Consider the following 22,312-nt stretch of genomic DNA (forward strand, 5'->3'; position numbering starts at 1 on the left):
GTTTCATGCTCATATCTTTATTTTTTTATTTTTTAGAAACATTTGAGTTACTGACAGTTTCTGAACTTTTTATTGAATTTATAGGAGTTAATATGATCACATAGGCTTCAGGTACAGAAGTCTATATACCTCATTTGCATAGTGTATTATGTGTTTATGTAAGTCACATCTCCTACCATCCTTTGATTTTGAAACATTACCTAAGTTATTTCCACCTGAGGGATGTCCTTTTGCTTCTCTTACTTCCTCCTCTTCCACTTCTCAGACTTCTTACATCACCTCTATTTCTTGATGGAAGTGGTGCCCTATACCCACCCCCACTTTGAAAAGATGGTTTCTTGGTGTAGTCTACTTTAATTGTTTTTCCACCCACAGACTAAAATGAGTACACATAATATCAACACTACATAACATTTAACCTGAACAAATGAACAACTCTTTGAAACCTACTTATTATTGCAACTAAAATCAAGATCTACCTCAAATTCTTCTCCCAAACCAAGCATTTCCTTCAAAAAAGATAGAGTCCTTTTTCACGGTAAGTTTACTGAAGACTTCATTATTAACAATATTCCATTGAAGTAGTCAACACAGAACTATATATGTTGGTTAATAAAAGTCCACCAAAGACCTCTAGTAATAAGGAGTAAAATGCCTCACATTCCAGGGGAAAACACATACATTCCATTCATGTTTTTTAATATGCTTGTTCTTGGTTATCCGGAGAGAGGGATAGAGAGATGGAAACATAGATGAAAGACAAATATTTTGATCATCTGCTTCCTTAAATGTCTCATACTGGCAAACCAGCCAGCCCCCTGGGCATGTGTCCTGACCAGGAATAGATGATGAGACTTCTTGGTTCACAATTCTATCCTCAACCATTGAGCAATACTGACTGGGCAATGTGGATTACTTTTTAGAATGTGTCTGTTACTTCATTTATTACATCTATTGCATTTTTTCCAGTGCACCCGCTTACATACACTATTTTTAAAAATAATCATCCATTCAAAATGATTAGGTACTTTAATCCTCCTCTACCACCTCTCAGATTTCTTACTTTTACTATTTCTTCAGTTAAAATGACAGAAAACAATGTCCAGTATGTATGCGACTCTGTATTTACATAGTTCTGATTTGTTTCTCCATTCTATTTTTAATTGGCTCCTTGCACAATCTTTAGTATTTTTAAGTTACTACTCTGTTTGATGTTAAATATGGTTCTAAGAAAACAAGCCATCTTGAAGGGGAGAGCTGCTATGACTAGGAACCCAGCCTCACCTCCACCCAGATGGGCCTCAGAAATCACCTGAGATCCTAGAGCAGGTGTGGACAAACTTTTTGACTCGAGGGCCACAATGGGTTCTTAAACTGGACCGGAGGGCCGGAACAAAAGCATTGATGGAGTGTTTGTGTGAACTAATATAAATTCAAAGTAAACATCATTACATAAAAGGGTACGGGTTTTTTGTTTTTTGTTTTGTTTTGTTTTTTTGTTTGTTTTTAGTTTTATTCATTTCAAACGGGCTGGATCCGGCCCGAGGGCCGTAGTTTGCCCACTGCTGTCATAGAGCCACTCTGGCCAAAGACCTTTTCACAGCAGAAGCAGGCCCATGGACACCGGGACTCCAGCCCCCCACCACTGCCACTGCCTACTGTGAGTCTTGGAGTGCACAATTGAATTGAATTGCCGATCCACTCTATGGCCATTGGCCCCTCGCACCCTGGTACCTGGGTTCTGCAATGATAGCTAAAATTGGGATACAAACAAACAACCCACAAAGGAGAGAAAAGGAGGAATTGCCATAAGAGGAACTCAATTAAATGTAGGCCTACAATATGTTCAAAAAGGAATTCAGAATAAGGTCATACAGTTCATACACCAGATGCATGGGAAATCCACAACTTATGTAAGAATCAAGGAAAAATGAAAAAAAAATGGTAATAGCTACAATAGAAATATGATGGAAGGTTTCAATTGTAGACTAGAAGTAGCAAAGGATTGAATCAGTGATTTAGGAGACAGGCCAGAGTAACACACCCTGAACAACACAATCTGAACAGCTATTGGAGAGAAAAAATAGAAAGCAGGTGTATATCCTAAGGGAGATGGGGGAAAACATGAGACAAAGTAACATGTGTATAATAAGGGTGTCAGAAGAACAAGATGAGGAACAAAGATTAGAAAACCTATTAGAAGAAATAATGACAAAAACTTCCTGATCTTGGGAAGAAAAAGTCACACAAGCACAGACAGTCCCAAACAAGATGAACCCAATCAGACCTATATCAAGACACATTGCAATTATAATGGCAAACAATAATAGCACAAACAGAACCTTAATGGCTGCAAGAGAGAGACAGAGAGTCACCTACAAAGGCTCTCCTGTTAGATTATCAAATGATTTTTAACAGAAACACATCAGGCAGGAAGGGAATGAAAGGAAATATACAAAGTGATGCAAAACAAGGGACCACATCCAAGAATACTTATCCAGCAAGGAAATCATGCAAAACTATAGGGGAATTCCATGTCTTCACAGAAAAAAAGAATCAAAGGGAGTGTTTCACTATTAAATCATCAATGCAAGAAATGCTAAAGGGACTGTTGTAAAAAGAAGGAATAGAAGAGACAGAAGAAACACAGGCATGAAGAAAAAAGTGGCAACAAATCAGTACCTATCAAAATAACCTTAAACCTAAATGGACTAAACACCACATTCAAAAGATATATAATGGCTAAAATTATAATAAAACAAGACCGATATGTATGCTGTCTATGAGAGACCCACCTCAGAATAAGGGGCTCACATGGACTGAACGTGGAAGGAGAGAAAATACTTTTCAGGCAAAGGAGGGGAAAAAACTAGGGGATCAATAATTATATTTGAAAAATTAAATCTCAAGATGCCAAGATGGCGACAGAATAGGCAGACGTGTCCCAGGGCTTGTCCTGGAGCAAATTGAGTGAGCAGCTGAAACTAATCACACCCACCCCGAATTGGCAAAGTACACACAGGTGGTGAGACAGTTTGCAGCCGGGAAGGGCAGAGTTCCTCTTTAAGGTAAAAACCAGGGATCTGGGCAGGAAAGTTTGCCAAACCTCTGAGCTCAGAAAGTATATAAGCACCCCTATGTTCATAGCAGCACAATTCACCATAGCTAAGATCTGGAAACAGCCTAAGTGCCAATCAGTAGATGAATGGATTAGAAAACCGTGGTATATCTACACGATGGAATACTATGCTGTTGTAAAAAGGAAGGCATTCTTGCCATTTGCAGAAGCATGGAAGGAACTGGAGAGCATTATGCTAAGTGAAATAAGCCAGTCAATGAAGGAAAAATACCACATGATCTCACTCATTTATGGATAATAAAGACCAGTATAAACTTATGAACAAAAATAGATACAGAGGCAGAGCAGCTTCGAACAGACTGTCAAACTACAGCGGGATGGACGTGGAGGGTTGGGGGGCAGGCGGGGAGGGTAAGAGATCACCCGAAAGACTTGTATGCATGCATATAAGCATAACCAATGGACATAAGACACTGGGGGCTAGGGGAAGCCAGGGGATTGTCAGGGAGGGGAAGAAAAAGGAGACATATGTAATACCCTTTGTAATACTTTAAGCAATAAAACAATTTAGAAAAGAAAAAAAGAAATCTCAAAGTAATGGTCATAAAAAAGAGATAAGACCAATTGCTATGATGTGTTCTGACACCCAGGAGGACGACTCTCAATGCAAGAGCTGCCCTTGGTGGTCAGTAAGCTCCCGCAAGGGCAGCACCACTCAGCTGGATGCAGTGCTGATGACTGGCAAGTGGAGCAGCAGTGGCAGGAATCTCTCCCACCTCCACAGAGGCACTAAGAATATTTGGCAACTGGGATTAAGCCTAAGCCATCATTTGGACATCCCCTGAGGTCTCCCAGACTCCCAGAGGGTGAGGGACTCCGCCAAGTGTACAAAATTCGTTCACTGGGCCTCTAATATTACTAATAAACTACAATAAGATATAACAAAATTGCAATACTTGGAGGCTAAATAGTCTTTTATTAAATAAATGGAGGTCCAGCGTATGAATTCCTGTACGGAAGCAGTCTGGTCCGCCTCCCCAGATGGGGGCACATGGGGCCAGGCTGGCAGCGGTTAGTGGCCATTGGCAGTAAACCAGAAGGCCATGCCTCCAATCTGGGTGTTAGCGCACATAGGGGGTGTGGCTGACCAGGAGGAAAGGCTGTGGGTGGTTTGCTTCTCAGTCCCACCCCGATTGGGGGGTTGGGGGCAGATGGGAGGCCAGGCTGGTCAGGGATATGGCCGATTGTGGCCCAGATAAGGCTGGTAGGCTGCCGCAATGAAACTCATAGCCACCAGCCATTCTGGTCATTCTGCCGTTCCGGTCACAGGGCTTTTAAGTACAAAGATAGATGACTGGATTACCACATAGATTAAAGAAGAAATTAAAATCATCCTGGAAATAAAAGACAATTAAAAATAAAAATCCAAAATCTATGGGGCACACTGAAAGTATTCCTTAGAGGGAACTTCATAGTATTACAGGCCTAACTAAAAGAACAAGAAAAATAGTTATCAAATTATCTAACCCCCACAACTTAAAACGTTAGAGAGAGCAACAAGCAAAGCCCAAACTAAGCAGCAGGAAGGAAATAATGAAGATCACAGCAGAAATAAATTACATCAGGACCAAAAACCGCACAAAAGATTAATAAAGACATGAGCTATTTCTTTGAAAGGATAACCCAGATTGATTAACCTATAGCTAGGCCCACCAACAGGACCCAAGTAAACAAAATCAGAAATGAAAGAGGCAAAATAGCAAAAGACCCCACAGATATAAAAAGGATTGTAAATCAATACTATGGACAACTCTACTCCAACAAACTGATTAACCCTGAAAAAATGGACATATTCCTAGAAAAATACACTCTTCCTAAACTCAATTAGGAAGAATAAAACATAGGACTAGGACAATAACTACTCAGGAAATTCAAGCAGTCACAAAAATAACTTGCAGCAAACAAAGCCTGGGCTAGATGGCTTCACACGGAGTTTTACCAAGTGTTCAAAGAAAAACTAAAACCTTCTTCCTCAGACTATTCCATAAAATTCAAAGGAAGTACTATTTCCAAATGCTTTCTATGAAGCCAGCATTCCTCCAATCCCAAAACCAGATAGAGAAAATACGAAGAAAGAAAAATGCAGGCCAATATATCTCTGATGAACATAGATTGTACGATCCTCAACAGAACTCTAACAAATCCGATGCAACATTACATTGGAATGAGCATACACCATGACAAAGCAGATATATTCTAGGGAAGTAGGATGAGTCAACATCCAGAAATCAATAAATGTGATGCAAATTGAGAGAGATTCATATCAATTGGTGCAGGAAAAGCATTTGACAAAATCCAACACCCAATTTTGATAAAAACTCTAAGCAAACTGGGCATAGAGGGATCATACCTCAACATAATAAAAGCCTTAGGTGACAAACCTGCAGACAATATCATACTCACTGGCCAAAAACAATTATTCTAAGAAGAGGAACAAGACAGGGATGCCCACTCTCACCACTTCTGTTCAACAGAGTACTGGTAGTGCTAGGCAATGAAATCAGACAAGAAAAAGTCAAACAAGGCATGCTAAGTGGAAAAGAAGAAGTAAAACTGTCATTATTCGCAGATGGCATGGTACTGTCCATAGAAATACCTAAAGACTCCATCAAAAAAACTAGGAGATTTAATAAATGAATTTGGCAATTTAGCAGGGTACAAAATTAACACCCAGAATTCTATGGCTTTTTGATACATGGATAATGAACTCACAGAAAGAGAAACTAAAAAAAAAAAAAAATGCCATTTACCAGTGCAACCAAAAATTAAGAAACCTAGGAATAAACTTAACTAAGGAGGTAAAAGACCTGTTCTTGGAAAACTCCAGGAAATTGAAAAAAGTGATAGAGGAAGATTAAAGCAAATAGAAGAACATACCATATTCATGATTTGGTACAATCAACATCATTAAAATGTTCATAGTACCCAAAGCAATGTACAGTTTTAATGTATTCCCATTAAAATATCAATGGCGTATCTCACAGACCTAGCAGAAAGTTTCCAAAAATTCCTATGGATTTAAAAAAAGACACCAAATAGTTACAGCAATCTGGACAAAGAAGAACAAAGTTGGAGGGATCACAATACCAGATATCAAGCTCTATTACAAAGCCACCATTTTCAGAACTGCCTGTTACTGGCACTAGAACAGACATTAAGACCAATGGGACAGAACAGAGAACATAGAAGTTGACCCTAACCATTATGCTCAATTAATATTTGACAAAGGAGGCAAAAGCATAGAATGCATTCATACAGTCTCTTCAATAATTGGTGTTGGAACCTGGATGGCAGTTCGGCCTGGGCAGGTTGGGGCAGGTGGGGAGCTGGGCGAGGCAGGGCGGCTGCGCCCTGGGCTAGGACTCCGCTGGCACAGGCACCAGGCTGGAGACTCTTTCCCTTTCCGCAGGGTCTGGGACCTCCGGGCAGGGTCCCATGGAGGACCTTAGCCTGGACAACTGCAAAGAGGAGGACATGGCACTGGGCGCCAAGTGGTGGCCCTCACCCCAGGCTAGGGTGCACTTCCGTGTGATAAGGTTCATCATAGAGGCAGGTGTCAAGCTAGGGATGCAGTCCATTCCCCTCGCCACCGCCTGTGCCATTTACCATACGTTCTTCTGCGAGATCAACGTGGACGCCTATGACCCCTACTTGGTGGCCATGTCTGCCCTTTACTTGGCTGGCAAAGTGGAAGAACAGCCCCTGCAATCCCGTGACATCATCGTGTCCAACAGGTACTTCCACCCGGGCAGCGAACCCTTGGAGATGGACTCTCGATTCTGGGTGATCCGGGACAGCATTGTGCAGTGCGAGCTCCTTGTGCTGCGGGTACTGCGCTTCCAAGTCTCCTCTCAGTACCCGCACAGGTACCTGCTCCACTACCTGATTTCACTCAAGAACTGGCTGAATCCTTACAGCTGGCAACAGACCCCCATCTCCGTCACTGCCTGGGACCTGCTGTGGGATAGCTACCACAGGGGGTTGTGCGTCCAGATCCAGGCTCAGCGCATAGCGGTGGCGGTGCTCCACCTGGCCCTGCATGTCTATGGGGTCCAGGTGCCCGCCAAGGCCAAGGCCGAGAAGCCATGGTGGCAGGTGTTTAGTGGCGACCTTACCAAGCCAATCATTGATAACATTGTGTCTGATCTCACTCGGATTTATACCATGGACACAGAGATCCCTGAAGGCCCTGGCCCAAGCCTGTAAAAAGAGAGGCCTGGGATGCTTGGCTGCCAGGGGACAGCGCCCCCACATCGCCCTGAAGGCCGGTCCCCAGAGCACTGGCTGGGAGGACTGGTTTTGTGCTTCTGCAGACAGGCCAGTGAAGGCGATGACATGCTGCCACTTTGATTCTCAGGCTTTGACTGTCCCTGGTAGCCAAGTTCCAGATGGTGATGGGCGCTGCACCTCCCGCGGGCAGGAGCATGCTGTGGGAGGCTCTGAGGCCTCCGGGTCTGCTTTCATCCTTTGAAAGGACACAGACTACAGCAGAGGTTTGGGATCAGTGGAAGGAAAATCAAAGAACTGATGGGACTGTGCCCCAGGGGATTTTTTTAAAGGCCAGATTCAGAGAAAGTATGACTCAATTAACATAGAGGAAAATTTATTTTGTTTCATTAAAGATATTCCAAAGCCAAAATATAAACATAATAATTATAGGTGTTGGACAAATAGCACAGATAAATGCAAAAAAATTAATCTAGACCACCAACTTACTCCATACACAAGTATAACTGGGAATGAATAAAGGACTTAAACGTAAGTGGGTAACCATGAAAATCTTAGAAGAAGACAAAATATCAGGCATATGTCTCAGCAATACCTTTACTGATACAGCTCCTAGGGCAATGGAAACTGAGGAGAAAAGAAACAACTGGGACTACGTCAAATTAAAACACTTCTGCAGAGAAGCAGCAGCCAACAAATACAAGAACAACAACAAAACAAGGAAGTCCACTGCCTGGGAGAAGATATTTGCCAAAGTTATATCCAATAAGGACCTATTCTCCAAAATTCATACTGAACTCATCCAATTAAACAAAAGGAAGATCAACATCCCAATAAAAAAAATGGGCACCACCAGCACGAAGGCCCCCTCTGACTTATGGTAGTCCAGTCCCTGTGATGATTATTACAGCCACACAGGAGATAGGTATGATGGGGGCATGGCAATTCCTGCAACAGCCGATGGGACACCCCAGTAAGAGGTCCTGAGTGTGGTGCTGGCGGCGATCACAGGATACACCATGTACCATGTACGCAAGAGAGAGTGAATCATGCACTACAGTAGCTCACCTGAGCGGGCACTCGGGGAGTGAGGGGGGAAGCCCCAGTGACAGAAGAATTAGACACTGAAATTAAAAATGATAAGGTACAGACAACATTTTATAGTAAAGAATTTGGCTTCTGTTATTTAACAATGACAAAAAGCAAATGGTAGGTTTGGGGGAAGCATCAAGAATTGTAGGTACCATTATGAAGTTTCAGGATTGGAGGCAAGGTTTGAATTATACACGGTTGTTTCATAAGTGCTGATTTAAATTACAATATACTTAAATGTTTAAATTTTACATATTGTATTGTTAAAATATTCAGAATATAAGAACAACGAACAGACCAACAGAGGCAAGACACTGGGAGTGTGTGACGAGAACAAGTGACTAGGAATAGAGGAGGCCGGGGGGAGGTCAGTAGAAAAAAAGAAAGACATATATATTACTATTTGTAAAACCTTAAACACTAACATTACGAAATATTTTCAGAAGAAAGTGTTCTGCAGCATGGGATTTCTTGTCTGATTTTACTACAAACACATAAAAGCAATGTGTTTGGATGGTGAGTTATATTCATGGCACTAAATTTCCCAGGGTGTCTATGACCATAAGTGCATAAAGTCTTTGAAGTGAACTGCATACAAAATGAAGCAGTGTGTTATTTCGTCATGGCATGCTGCCCTGTTTTCCAGTTAGAGAGGGTAAACAAATGAGGTATTCTCCTTGGAAAACCTAAATGGATACGAGGATTGAAGAACCTCTGACAAGGCTACAAAACAAGGATTCCTCCAGCTCTGTGGCCCACACTTTGCACCCTAAGATACTGATAAGGAGCAGGCCTCTCCCACTGGCCCCAGGAGGAAGAGGAGACCTTGGGGAAATAGGAGATGGTGGTGAGGAGCCATAGAGCAATGCGGTGTGGCAGCACAGCAGCCTAGGCCTCAGCATGAGGAAGATTCGCAGACACCTGTGGAAAGGAGTATAGGAAGAACATGTCATGCCAGCCCCTGTTGAGGGGCAGGTGTCAAGGCCTGAAGGTGCTGTGAGCAGCCTAGAGGGAGAGTTCAGAGGAGTGGCTCAAGGAATCTGCTTTGACTCCGAGTGACAGTGGACATGCACATTCCTCCTCCTGCCTAAGCCACCCTGCCTGAGCTGGAATTGCACTGCCCTTGTTGTGCTGGTAGTTCCTGTCTCAGGCACACACTCTGAGGCCCTGGTGTCACAAGCTGTATCCCTCCCAGCATCCAGGTGTCCCTGTGAGAGAAAAGTAATGGCCCAGGAATCTGACAGCACACCAAGGGAGAGCCCAGGCAGCCCCTCCTCACCCTTCCTGTCCGCTCACTGGGGGCCATCCTCCTCTCATAGTTCTTCAGGGGATTGAGCCACAGGTCCTTGCTGATGATCTGGTAGGGCAAACAGGAGAGCACAAGGACCTGAATAGAAACCCAAGCAGCAGGCGGACACAGGAAGCTATATGCTGGCATGGCCAGTGACATCCCACCTCAGCAATCCTGCCAGAACCTGCCACGCTGTGGTCAGAGAACCAGTAGAAGAAGCTGGGGCTGCTGTCCAGGAGCCTGTGGCTGTAGGCTTCTCATTCACAATGCTGGTACCACTGAATGGGAGTGGCATGGGACACCCTGTATCCTGCAGGAGAGGGGTATGTGAATATGGGCACATCGCCTTCCATCCCTGCCCACCACCAGCTGCAGCCCATGCAGAGAGCCTCCTGTGACTATTAAGGGTGATGAGATACTCCTTCACAATCACATGGTCATGGAAGTAGGGGTTGCTGCGGAAGTATACCTAATGGTGCAGCACCCACAGGGATGCCTGACTTACCTCACCTGCAGAAGGAAAGTGGAGCCAGGGTGTAAATCACAGCTGTTTTCAGAGACAGGCCACTTCCCCACCTGCCCTCCATCACTCCCTGGAGCAGGTGGACTGACCTTCAAATTGATCATGTCGCCAAGGATGTTTTCTTCTTGGACCCTGATCATTGCCTAAAACTCTGGGTGGTTGACAAACTGCTTTGGGTCAAGCAACCTGCACCCTGGGAGCTGGGCATGGACTAGCTAGAACGAGCAGCCTGGCCTGGCCTCTCCTTCCCTTAAGGCCACTCCTTCTCCATAAATGGCAGAAAGGGGCACAGCACCACTCTGTTTCCTGACAGACCATGATGCCCACCAGATTGTTTTGTGCTGAGGGCTTGACAGGCTACAAATCACACATTCATGCTTCTGAATGAGGAACTGGACATACAGATGGCCTGTAGGGCAGCGTTAGTCCCAGAAGAGCCCGTGCAACACAGCCCTGTCTGTGGGCATCAGCCCCTGGTGTATGCATTCCTCTGCATTGGAGCTCTGCCACTGGACACCCTGGTACCACTACTATGGTGCCTGTATAAGACAGAGGGTGACTCCAGGATCCTGGTCCAAACTGGGGTGCACTGCCCCTAGCTTGTCCGCAATGTTATTTTCTATGGGAACCAGTCCCGCTCACACCATTCTCCTGCACTGTCCCATGCTCCTTGTGATCCTGCTCCTCTACCCTCAAGGATACAGCTGTGAGCCAGAACCCAGGGATGCGCCGGATATTGAGGCTTCTCCGTTCGAAATAGTGCTTGAGCCTCTGCTGAGTCCTGCACCTGAGCTGACAAAAGGCCCTCCTGGCTTGCTAGTTCACCGGCTCCAACTCCAATTGGAGAGCCTGGATCATCTCCAGAGGGGACCAGGTGAACTTGGCCCCGGGCCCTGACTGGGCCTGCTCCTGCTGCACCGGCTCCTCTTCTTCTGGCTTTGCTTTGGCCTTGGACTGAGGCTCCACCTCTCCCACCTGTTCCACTGCCTCCAGGGTGCACTTCCCCTCCCCCTGCAGGACAAACTGCTCCCCTGCAATTAATTGCTCCTCCATCCAACCCTCCTCCTTGTGGACACTCCCTTGCGGGTCACCTGGAGCCTGTGCCTCCAGCATCAGCTCTTCACTCACCACCTCCTCCTGCCTCCCCACCTGCAGATGTGGAAAAACCTCCTTCCCTGCCCACATGGCCTGCCATGGCACCACCTGCAGAAGGCCCTCTGTCCACAGGACAAACTGAGCCTGTGCCTGGAACTCCTCCCCCAGGCCCTCCTTGTCTTCCCCTTGCTCCTCACTCTGGGTTCCCTGCTGCACCTCACTTTCCTCTCCTGGCACACACTGCTCTGCAGCCACCCAGTCCTCCCTTGCCCGCCGCCCCCCCCACCCCCCCCCCCACTCAAGATCTAGCCAAACTTCTTGCCTGCATCCAACCACAGCTCCAGGATCACAGCCTCACCCACCTGCATGAAATCCTCCCTCTCCAGCCCTTTAGCTTTCCTCCAAACCTCCTGTGCCCTTGTGTCCTGGGTATCACCACTTTCCTGCACCGAGGTGAAGCTAAAAGCCTCCTTGGCCATCCTGCTTGCCCTGTCCTTCCTGGTGCAAAGGCCCTGGGGTGCCCTGTGAATCCTCAGGCCCCCTGCAGCTGAAGGCCCCCTAGTGGAATTGAGAGGAAGCGTACTGCCCCCAGGAGCTCCTCAGTCTCTCAACACAGCCTGACTCTGGATGCCCCCTGGCTCTGAGACTGGTGCTGTGAAGGAGCAGGTGGTGCAGAGCCTGCTGAGTCCAGGCAAGGTGCTCGCTCACTAGTGCATGCATCCAGGCCCTGGTGTGCTGAGTTGGCGCACACTGGGCTCATGCACAGGCGCTGGTCATGTGAGCATGTGATACAGAAGGCAACTGGCCAGGCCCAGCCTCCACTCTCTGGATGGGCTCCTGAAAAGTCTCCCCTAATCAAGGGCAGGGCAGTGGGTGTCACCCTGTGCAACTCCGCCCCTCATTCACAGCCCTGGTGTATGAACCTGGCCCCTACACCCCAGGTTCCTGAGGAAGCCCACCCACTTTCACACACCAAAATCCTCCCCAAAAGCTGAGTGTGAAAACTGGAATGGAGAACGGCACGCCAGTCCCCCACTTTAACAAAAGGCAAGTTTTGTTCATGTGATTGCCTCCTTTGGGAATGGGTTTCCCATTTCATTCTTGCTTGACAGGAAAATAAACTTTGTTGTGTTGAGGTTTCCCCCCTCTAGAATGTTCTGATTGACTTATGCGGTTGCCTGTGTACAAGGAAGGCTTTGGTCTACTGACATAGTTTTGACCTTTTCCCTTTCCCAAGTACAACGCATGCAGGGTGCTGCAGTCTCCACCTGCCTCCATACACCCCAGGCCTTAGCACCCTCCCTGGCATGTAACTCCTCTCCTCTGCCCCACACCGCTGCTCACTTCCTTGCAAGCCTGCCCCACACAGGGAGGGTGGCTCTACCTGTAAACTTTCACGTTCACAGGACAGGCCCCATGGCTTTCTGTTGAGCAGTGCCTCCATCTTGAAAAGGCCAGCTGTTTTCTGTCTGACCATGGCATGTCTATGTGAGTGACCACCCAAGCCAAGGGAGTTGAGAGCCTAAGGGTCAGGATCTAAAGTCTGCCCCCTGCACTCCTGTAGTGTACAAGGTCCCTGTGCCCTGGCCAAATTATAATACTTGTCATCAGAAGTCAGCCATTCTTCCTTCCTCCTCCCAGACAACACCCTGAAAGAAGGGAACAACATCAGAAGGCCTTCCGAGGCCTGGTGTCTCCTCTTCTGTAGCCCTGCCTCTTTCCAATGCTGGAGATGCTGCTCCCACAGCCCCTTGTGAGGTCTTTGCCCAATACTATTACATTTCCCTGCTACCAACAACGCAGAGTCAGCAACACCTTGCAAGCTTCTTTATGGTTCTTTCAGTGACACTCATGTTAGGTGGCATATGTTGTCTGACTCTTCCGCAGGCGATCCTTTTCTCCTCTTTTCCTCCTGTGTAAAGGGAATGGACAGAATCTCTCAGCCAACCTTGGTGTGTGCCCACATACCACATCGTTTCTGTCCTTCGGGGCCATATTTGATGTTCTGCTCCATCTCCTCTGAATCTGGAGTGTCCCCTTCTATACACACACACCCACATTCACAGACACTGGCATGTGCCTGAAGGTGTGTTGGGCCCCTCTGAAGCACATGTCCACAGTCAGTACACCGTGCCATTTCCTGGCCTGTTTAACTTTCCTACCCCAGGACTTCAATAGTCTCATCCAGATCCTTCTGCCATTGCCAACATTGTGGGCTCAGCTCAGGGGAACTGAGCGGTGGGTATAAAAACTGAAAGAAAGGTGAATTAGAGGCACTGAAAAGGGGTAAGGAATGGGAAGGTAGAACTCCGCTGGAGTGGCAAGAGGCCTAAGTGGGTGGCGAAAGCACCGACAACAGGATTGCAGAAACATGATGAAGAACCATGTTTGTTGCCCAGGGCCCTAGGCCAGTCATCCTGAAAGCTATGGTGCTTACAGCACCCCCATCTGCTTACATTCTGTGGGCACCAGGACTCCCAGTTTCCCTTTGCTGCTCTCACACTCATTCCTGGAGCACTAGGGTACCTCCAATTTACCCAGGCCTGGTTTTCCACATTTACTTTTCTAAGGAGATTCACAGGGGCAACTACTCACCTTTTCATGCCCAGCAGGAGGGCTCCTCCTCTCCAACAGGTCCTCTCTGCAGCTCCCTCCTCTGGGTCCTGTGTCTGCGGGGTAGTACTGCAAAGGATTGGGCCACAGGTCCTCGCTGATGATCTGGGAAGGAACACAGGGCAGAGGGGGACCAGACCAGTCTGCTAGCCTGCTTTTCACGCACGTGGGGCTTCCACCATCACATTTTCTGACAGTGGCCAGAGCAGTATCAATCACCTCAGCAATCTTGCCTGACCCGGGCAGGGTATGTTCAGACAACCAGTTGAAGAAGCTGACACTGCTTGTATCTTGCCGGCGGTTGGGGGCTCCACGTTCATAATCCCAGAACCAGAGGATTGGAGTGGAACTAGAGGCCCTGTACCCTGCAGGAAGGAAGTTGGAAGGCTGGATTCCCATCGGTCCAATGTCCACACCCACCCACCATTTTCCTGCTCTTCCAAAGGCCCATCCTGGGAACTGTCACTCACCTGCAAGGCTGACATCATATTTCTTAATGATCAGGTAGTTCAGGAAGTAGGGGTTGCTCTGGAAGTAAAACATCAACTTGCAGCGGTATTTGGGAAGGCTCACTTCCTTCACCTGCCAAGAGATGTAACTAGTAAAGTGTCTTGTCTGCCAGCTTCTGGAGTGAGCCTGCTTGCAGGAATCACCCACCTCCCCTCCCTTTCTTTCTGCTCGGACACGTCCCACTGGGTGCCAAAGCCCTCATCCCAGGCTCCACTCTGCCTCCCAGTCTGACCTCCAAACTGATCAAGTAGTTCAGCAGGTCTTCATCTTCGTCAGTGATGATGGCTGATATGTGTGGGTGGTTCCGGATCTGCTTTTGGTCAAGGAGCTCTCAGAGGCAATGAAACGAAATGGGCAGCTAAAAGCCACGGAGCTATCCTGGGGGCATACAAGAGTTGGCCGTGGATGGCAGACATTGCCCCTGTTCCAACCTCCTCACCGCCTACCTTTCTTCACACATGCTCACAACAATGGTACCTGTGGGTTCATGTTCACCTGAGCATGAACCTGCCCTAACAATCGGAGGGTTCATTTCCAGACATATTCTGAGCCCTCCCTGTCCTCTGTGTGCCTATGCAGATGAAGCAGTGCTTAGGGCATCGGTTCTCAACCTGTGGGTCGCGAACAATGAAAATACATCCTTTCTATCAGATATTTACATTACGATTCATAACAGTAGCAACATTACAGTGATGAAGTAGCAATGAAAATAATTTTATGGTTGGGGGTCACCACAACATGAGGAACTGTATTAAAGGGTTGTGGCATTAGGAAGGTTGAGAACCACTGGCTTAGGGTGTCTGCATGTACTTTGGCCTTGTCCCTTGGGATCGCCTACATGAAATGTATGGTATCCAGAAACTGTGGCAGCACACATCTTCTAGAGGTCCGTGTGGGTCACAAAGGCTGCATTCCAGGTTGGAAATAAGCCATTTTTGGACACGAGTTGCAATAAAAGGGTGTGTGTGTGTGTGTGTGTGTGTGCGCGCGCGCGTGTGTGTATACCTCTGCTCCTTTGTCTGTGTGTGTGTGTGTGTCTGTGGAAGGAGGGAGGAAGCCTGCCTGGAATTCCTATGGGCATGTGATGTGTGGAAAGAGGACACTGGAAGGATTCGCCTTAAACCTGGTTAAAACGAGCTGAGTGTTTACACTGAGCTTTTTGGTCAAAAAAGGAAGAAACACAAAACACTACCTCCAAGGATCTTTCCACTGCCCAGAAAGGGTGTCCTTCCACTATCTGATTGTAGTGTGGTACGTTGTGCCCATACTTCCTGACCTGACACGTAGAAGCGAGCCCTCGCTTCACCCAGTGCTGTGCCACTGGGGAGGGGAGGCCCTTTCCTCTGTCCTCCTCCCTTCACCTTCTCCTGGCTCCTCCTCCACTTACTCCCTGTGGTCTTTGTCAGCAGTGAAGCTGGAAGGGCTCAGGAAAGGATACAGCTTGGGCCCAGAATTTGGGGATGCACTGGATGATGGCCCTTCTGCACTCAAGAATGGGCTTTCTACGCCGAGAGGTCTTGCGCTTCAACTGAAGGTAGGCCCTGCTGGCTCTGGCGCTCTCAGTGCTCAGCTGGACCTGAAGGGCCGCCAGCACATCCAGTGTGGGCCGGGTGGTTGTCCCACTGGGCCCTGGCTCTGCTCGCTGCTCCTCAGGCTTCGCCTCTGCTTCTACCTGGGACTCCACCTCCTCTGCCGCACTCATTTTGTCCCCAGCCTCAGCTTCCACCACCTGGGAGAGAAGGTCCACGTCCAGTAGCTGCTCCGCCCCAGCAGCACCTGGGCCCTCGTCTCCTAGGGCCTCGGTTTCTGCACAGCGTCATGCTTAACGTGGAGGTTACCTTGCCACCCCTCCTGCCCTGGCCTGCGTGGTCCCTCCCATGCTCCGCCCTGCACTGGTACACAAAAGCTCCTGTGTTCACCCGAAGGGCCCTGCGTGTACACTTCTGACACAAAGTGCTGGCAAGATCCACAGTCTACTGACCCAGCAGGACCCGCACCCTCCCCTCAATCCCCCACCTCCAGATGGCACTGGTCCTGAACTGGGCAGCTGCCAACAAGCAGGTGGCAGTGCTTGGAGCTCACTGCATGTCCCCAGGTCCCTTATCTGGATCCTTCAGGCACAGTCTTGGTTTCACAGGGTGTGTCTCCTACACAGGGGGTTTGGGGCCACCTCATGGAAAGGAGGATGCACCAGCTATGCTGGGTGTGCTGGCCATGCACAAGATGCTCTTTGCACATGAACTTCAATCAGTGAGCAAGACTGCACTTGACCCCATTCTGCTCTGCCCCTCCCTTCGCCAGCACCACTGCTGGACACCAAACTCCATGCAAACTCCTCCTTGCCCCCGCTTCTGAAGTATATATAATCCTCTGGCCTTTTTCTGGCTGTCACCACCTGCTCTTCGCAATGATGCAAGCGCCAGAGTTTGCACATGGCGAATTGGCTTTCTGTGTCACTTAAAGACTGGTACACATTTGCCCCTGCCAGAATGGACAGTCACAGTCCTGGCTGGTGTCTCCATGAGCTGGGGCCTGGTCCCAAACACCAGAGGTTGCTAGTCTGGCAGGTCAGGGAATTCACCTCAGTTTTGTGTTGGATTCCTGGTCAGGGTGATTAAGGGAAGAAAGGGATCTCTCTCCTCTCTCTCTCTCTCTCTCTCTCTCTCTCTCTCTCTCTCTCTCTCTCTCTCTCTCTCTCTCTCTCTCTCTTTCTCCCCCTCTCGCCCTCTCTCTCTCTACCCCTCTTTTGCCATCAGTCTCTCCCCCTCTCTCTCCTCTTCTCCTCCCCCGCCCCCCCCTCTCCTCCCCCTCTCTCTCTCAGCAGTAAACATATCCTGGGATGAGAAATAAAAATATAATAATAAACAGGTTCATAGGATCTGGGTAAGAGAGGGCACCCCAACCTGGAAGGTCTCTGAGGAACAAGCTGGAGCCAAGAGGAAGGCCTATTGCTATAGTCGGCTGTAGCCTCCATTCTTGCAGATCCAAGGCTTAGGAGAACAAAGCCAAGAAAAGGGCTCATTCTCTGGGTCTGCAGGTCATTGGTTTTCTATCTGCATCTCATTTCTTTCATTCTCACTGGATTTTCTTCTGAATATGTGGGTGCATATGCCCTTTCTGATTGTTGTTTGTCATTTCTTGAGATATGTTCCTAGTAGTGCGATTGCTGTTCAAATGGGAGCTCCATTTTTTCAATTTTTTGAGGAAACTCCATAGTATTCTGCATAGTTGCTACACCAGTTTGCATTCCCACCAGTAATGCAAGAGGATTCCTTTTACACCCCATCCTTGGCAGCACTTGTTGTTTGTTGAATTGTTGATGATAGCCATTCTGACCAGTATGAGATGGTATCTCATTGTCCTTTTGATTGGAATCTCTTGAATGATTAGTGATTTGGAGCATGTTTTCATATGTCTCTTGGCTTTCTGGATGTCCACTTTGAAAAAGTGTCTAAGTCTTATGCCCATTTTTTGATTGGAATATTAATCTTCCTTTTGTTTAAATGAATGAGTTCAGAATTAATTTTGGAGAATAGGTCCTTACCGGATATAACATTGGCAAATATCTTCTCCCAGGCAATGAGCTTCCTTGTTTGTTGTTGTATTTTTTGGCTGCTTCTTCTCTGCAGAAGCGTTTTAATTTGATGTCGTCCCATTTGTTTCTTTTCTCCTCAGTTTCCATTGCCCTAGGAGCTGTATCATTAAAGGTACTGCTGAGACAGATGCCTGCTATTTTGCTGCCTATGGATTCTTCTAAGATTTTCATGGTTACCCACTTACCTTTAAATCCTTTATCCATTTTCCGTTATTTTTGTGTATGGTGTAAGTTGGTGGTCTAGATTCATTTTTTTTTGCATGTATCTGTGCTTTTTGTCCTATTGAAGATACAGTATGACTCCATTGTATGATTTTGCCTCCTTTGTCAAATATTAATTGAGCATAACTGCTTGGATTGACTTCTGGGTTCTCTGTTCTGTTCCATTGGTCTATATATCTGTTTTAGTGCCAGTAATAGGCAGTTTTGAGAATGATGGCTTTGTAACATAGCTTGATATCTGGTATTGTGATCCAACCAACTTTGTTCTTCTTTGTCAAGATTGCTGTGACTATTTGGGGTCTTTTTTAATTTCATAGGAATTTTTGGAGACTTTGTTCTAGGTCTGTGAGATATGCCATTGGTATTTTAATGGGGAATACATTAAAACTGTAGATTGCTCTGGGTAGTATGAACGTTTAATGATGTTGATTCTACCAATCCATGAATGTGGTGTGTTCTTCTATTTGCTTTTGTCTTCATCTATCCCTTTTAAATTTCCTGTAGTTTTCCAAGAACAGGTCTTTTACCTCCTTAGTTACGTTTATTCCTAGGTATGCTAACTTTTTGTTGCAAATGTAAATGAGATGTTTTTTGTTTTTTAGTTTTTCTTTCTGTAAGTTCATTATTGGTGTATCAAAAAGCCATAGAATTCTGGGTGTTAATTTTGTATCCTGCTGCATTGCCCAATTCATTTATTAAATATCCTAGTTTTTTGATGGATTCTTTAAGTATTGCTATGGACATTACCATGCCATTTGCGAATAATGACAGTTTTACTTCTTCTTTTCCAGTGGGCATGCCTTGTTTGACTTCTTCTTGTCTGATTGCATTGTCTAGCACTACCAGTACTCTGTCGAACAGAAGTTGTGAGAGTGGGCATCCCCGTCTTCTTCCACTTCTTAATGTTTTTTGCCCATTGAGTATGATGTTGTCTGTAGGTTTGTCATATAGAGGGTATGATCCCTCTATTCCCAGTTGCTGAGAGTTTTTATCAAAAGTAGAGGCCCAGTGCAGAAAAATTTGTGCACTTGGTGGGGCAGGCAGGGTGGGGGGAGTCATTCAGCCCGGCCTGTGGCCTGTGCCTTATTGCAGTCTGGGACCCTTGGAGGATGTCCACCTGCTGGCTAAGGCCTAATGCCTGAGGGATCAGGCCTAAGCTGGCAGTCATATCTCCCTCTAACAGCCCGGAGCCCTTGGGGGATATCCACTTGCCAGAGGGTGCAGGCCTAAGCTGTGCTGGCAGTCGTCAGCCTGGCTTGTGGCTGAGCAGAGCTCCGCCTGTGGGAGGGTACTGACCACCAGGGGGCAGCTCCTGCATTAAGTGTCTGTCCCCTGGTGGTTAGTGTGCATCATATTGACTGGTAATTCCCAGTCGTTTTGCTGTTAGGGTCAATTTTCATATTAACCTTTTATTATATAGGAGGACAGAGGCCTGGTGCACAGGTGGGGGCCAGCAGTTTTCCCCTGAAGTGTGTCCGGATCAGGGTGGGGGTCCCGCTGGGGTGCCTGGCCAGCCTGGGTAAGGGGCTGATGGCATTTTGCAGTCTGTCGAAGCCCTCCAGTGAGGATCCTCAACCCATGGGGGTGTCTGGCCCACCTGGGTGAGGGGCTGAGGGCTGTTTTCAGGCTGGCCACATCCTCTTCACGGTTGGGGGGGTCCCTACTGAGGTGCCTGGTCACCGTGGGCGAGGTGCTGATGGCTGTTTGCAGGCTGGCCAAGCCCCACAGTAGGGACCCTCACCACATGGGTGTGTGGCCAACCAGGGTGAGGGGCTCAGGGCCCTTTTCAGGCTGCTCACAGCCCCTTCAGGGTGGGAGAGTCCCACTGGGGTTACTGGCCAGTCTGGGTGAGGGGCTGATGGCCATTTTTAGGCCTGCCAGGTCCCTGGACAACCTACGCTCCCAGCCTCTCCTTTTCTCTTTTTCTAGGATTTATCTATCTTCTATAATTGAAAGTTTGTAGCCTTGAGCAGAGCCCAGGTCTGGCTGGAAACCTGCATTGCCCCTGGCAACCGAGGCTCCAAGCCCCTCCTTGAGCAGAGGCTGGCTGGAAGCAGGTTTCAGAATTTATTTATCTTCTATAATTGAAACTTTCTAGCCTTGAGTGGAGCCAAGCGCTTGCCAGAGCAGACGGGAAGCTTGGCTTCCTCCATCGCCGGGAGCAACCCAAGCCTCCTGCTTACTCCAGCTCCATGGCCACCATCAAACTCACTCCTGACTGGCTTGTGGGCGTGGCATGTAGGTGTGGCTTGAGCATAGCAGAGGGATGGTTAATTTGCATGTTTTTGTCTTATTATATAGGATTGGGTGTTGGATTCTATCAAATGCTTTTTCTGCATCAATTCCTATGAATATCTCTCAATTTGTTTATGGGATGCATCATGTTTATTGATTTCTGGATGTTGTATCATCCTACTTCCCCAGAACATATCCACTTTGTCATGGTGTATGCTCATTCCAAAGTAAAGTTGTATCCAATTTGCTAGAGTTTTGTTGAGGATTTTAACACCTATGTTCATCAGAGATATATTGGCCTGCATTTTTCTTTTTTTGTATTGTCTTTATCTGGTTTTGAGAATTAGAGTAATGCTGGCTTCATAGAAAGTATTTGGAAATACTCATTCCTTTGAATTTTATAGAATAGTCTGAGGAAGAAGGTCTTAGTTTTATTTTATTTTTTAAACACTTGGTAAATATCCCCTGTGAAGCCATCTGGCCCAGGCTTCTGTTTGCTGCAAGGTTGTTATTGTTGTTGTTGTTGTTGTTGTTTTTTGACTACTTCAATTTCCTTAGTAGTTATTGGCATAGTCAGATGTTTTTTTCTTCCTCATTGAGTTTAGGAAGGTTGTATTTTTCTAGAAATATGTCCATTTTTTCATGGTTGATCAGCTGTTTGGAGTAGAATTGTTCATAGTATTTATTTACAATCCTTTTTATATCTGTGGGGTCTTTTGCTATGTTTCCTCTTTCATTTCTGATTTTTTTAATTTCGGTCCTCTCTCTTTGCTTCTTGGTGCACCGACCTAGAGGTTCATCAATCTGGTTTATCCTTTCAAAGAACCAGTTCATGGTCTTATTGATCTTTTGTAGCTTTTTGGTCTCTATGTCATTTATTTCTGCTATGATCTTCATTTTCTTTCCTGCTGTTCAGTTTGGGCTTTTCTTGTCGCTCTCTCTCTCTAACTCTTTAAGTTGTAGAGTTTCCTCAAAAAACTAAAAATGGAACTCCCATTTGACCCTGTGATCCCACTTCTAAGAATATATCCCAGGAAACCAGAAACACCAATCACAAAGGACATATGCAGCCCTATGTTCAAAGCAGCACAATTCACCATAGCTAATATCTGGAAACAGCCTAAGTGCCCATCTGTAGATGAATGGATTAGTAAACTGTGGTACATCTACATGATGGAATACTATGCTGCTGTAAAAAAGAAGGAACTCTTACCATTTGCAATGGCATGGATGGAAGTGGAGACCATTATGCTAAGTGAAATAAGCCAGTCAATGAAGGAAAAACACCACATGATCTCACTCACTCATGGCTAATAAAGACTATTATAAACAAATAAAATAAGAAGACTATTGGCTCATGAAAGAGTGCATTCATTCATTCTTTTAAAAACATACTGAGATCTTAATTTTTCCAAATAATTCATATAGTTTTTAAAAATAAAGAGAACTGTGCTTGCTTCAACAGCACATGTACTAAAATTGGAATGATACAGAGAAGATTAGCATGGCCCCTGCGCAAGGATGACTTGCAAATTCATGAAGCGTTCCATATTTTTTTATATGAAATGCTGAAAGGTATTCTTTAAGAAGAGGAAGAAGAAGGAAAGGAAAAGATAAAAATTATGAACAACAGATACATATCTATCAAGAAGTGAATCTAAAAATCAAGTGAATAAAAAATCTGATCAGAGTAAACTGGTGAATATAATAGAATTGGGCATGGAGAGGGGGTGGACTGACAATTCTTGCAGGGGAAAGGGATGTGGGGGG

General features: G+C 46.5%; 2 protein-coding genes and 1 non-coding gene across 3 annotated transcripts; 2 read left to right on the plus strand and 1 right to left on the minus strand.

Annotated features, from left to right (window-relative positions):
- Positions 1-6,574: 6,574 nt before the first annotated feature.
- Positions 6,575-7,345, plus strand: LOC132225645 (cyclin-Q-like). Its single transcript, XM_059680706.1, has one exon. The coding sequence runs from the start codon at positions 6,575-6,577 to the stop codon at positions 7,343-7,345; it is 771 nt and encodes a 256-aa protein (XP_059536689.1).
- A 618-nt stretch (positions 7,346-7,963) lies between these two features.
- Positions 7,964-18,289, minus strand: LOC132225646 (testis-specific Y-encoded protein 1-like). The gene is made up of 8 exons (XM_059680707.1): positions 18,271-18,289; positions 15,929-16,296; positions 14,723-14,800; positions 14,451-14,562; positions 14,200-14,345; positions 13,963-14,085; positions 9,738-9,815; positions 7,964-7,978 (listed from the first exon to the last, which is right to left on the minus strand). The coding sequence occupies exons 1-8, from the start codon at positions 18,287-18,289 to the stop codon at positions 7,964-7,966; spliced, it is 939 nt and encodes a 312-aa protein (XP_059536690.1).
- Positions 18,290-21,991: 3,702 nt separating this feature from the next.
- On the plus strand, positions 21,992-22,098 carry LOC132225662 (U6 spliceosomal RNA). The gene has a single exon (XR_009450972.1). It is a non-coding gene; the product is annotated as a U6 spliceosomal RNA (small nuclear RNA).
- Positions 22,099-22,312: the final 214 nt, after the last annotated feature.

The sequence above is a fragment of the Myotis daubentonii genome, chromosome Y (genome assembly GCF_963259705.1).
Source record: "Myotis daubentonii chromosome Y, mMyoDau2.1, whole genome shotgun sequence".
In the NCBI taxonomy this organism is placed as follows: Eukaryota; Metazoa; Chordata; class Mammalia; order Chiroptera; family Vespertilionidae; genus Myotis; species Myotis daubentonii.

Bases quoted from the DNA above. Each gene is read 5' to 3' on its own strand.
- LOC132225645 (XM_059680706.1), top strand. From the start codon at position 6,575: ATGGAGGACCTTAGCCTGGACAACTGCAAAGAGGAGGACATGGCACTG.
- LOC132225646 (XM_059680707.1), bottom strand. The intron at 14,346-14,450 runs GTGAGTGACAGT...TCCTTCCTGCAG, and splicing joins ATATGATGTCAGCCTTGCAG to GGTACAGGGCCTCTAGTTCC. The intron at 9,816-13,962 runs GTGAGTAGTTGC...TTGCCCTACCAG, and splicing joins CTCCTGCTGGGCATGAAAAG to ATCATCAGCAAGGACCTGTG.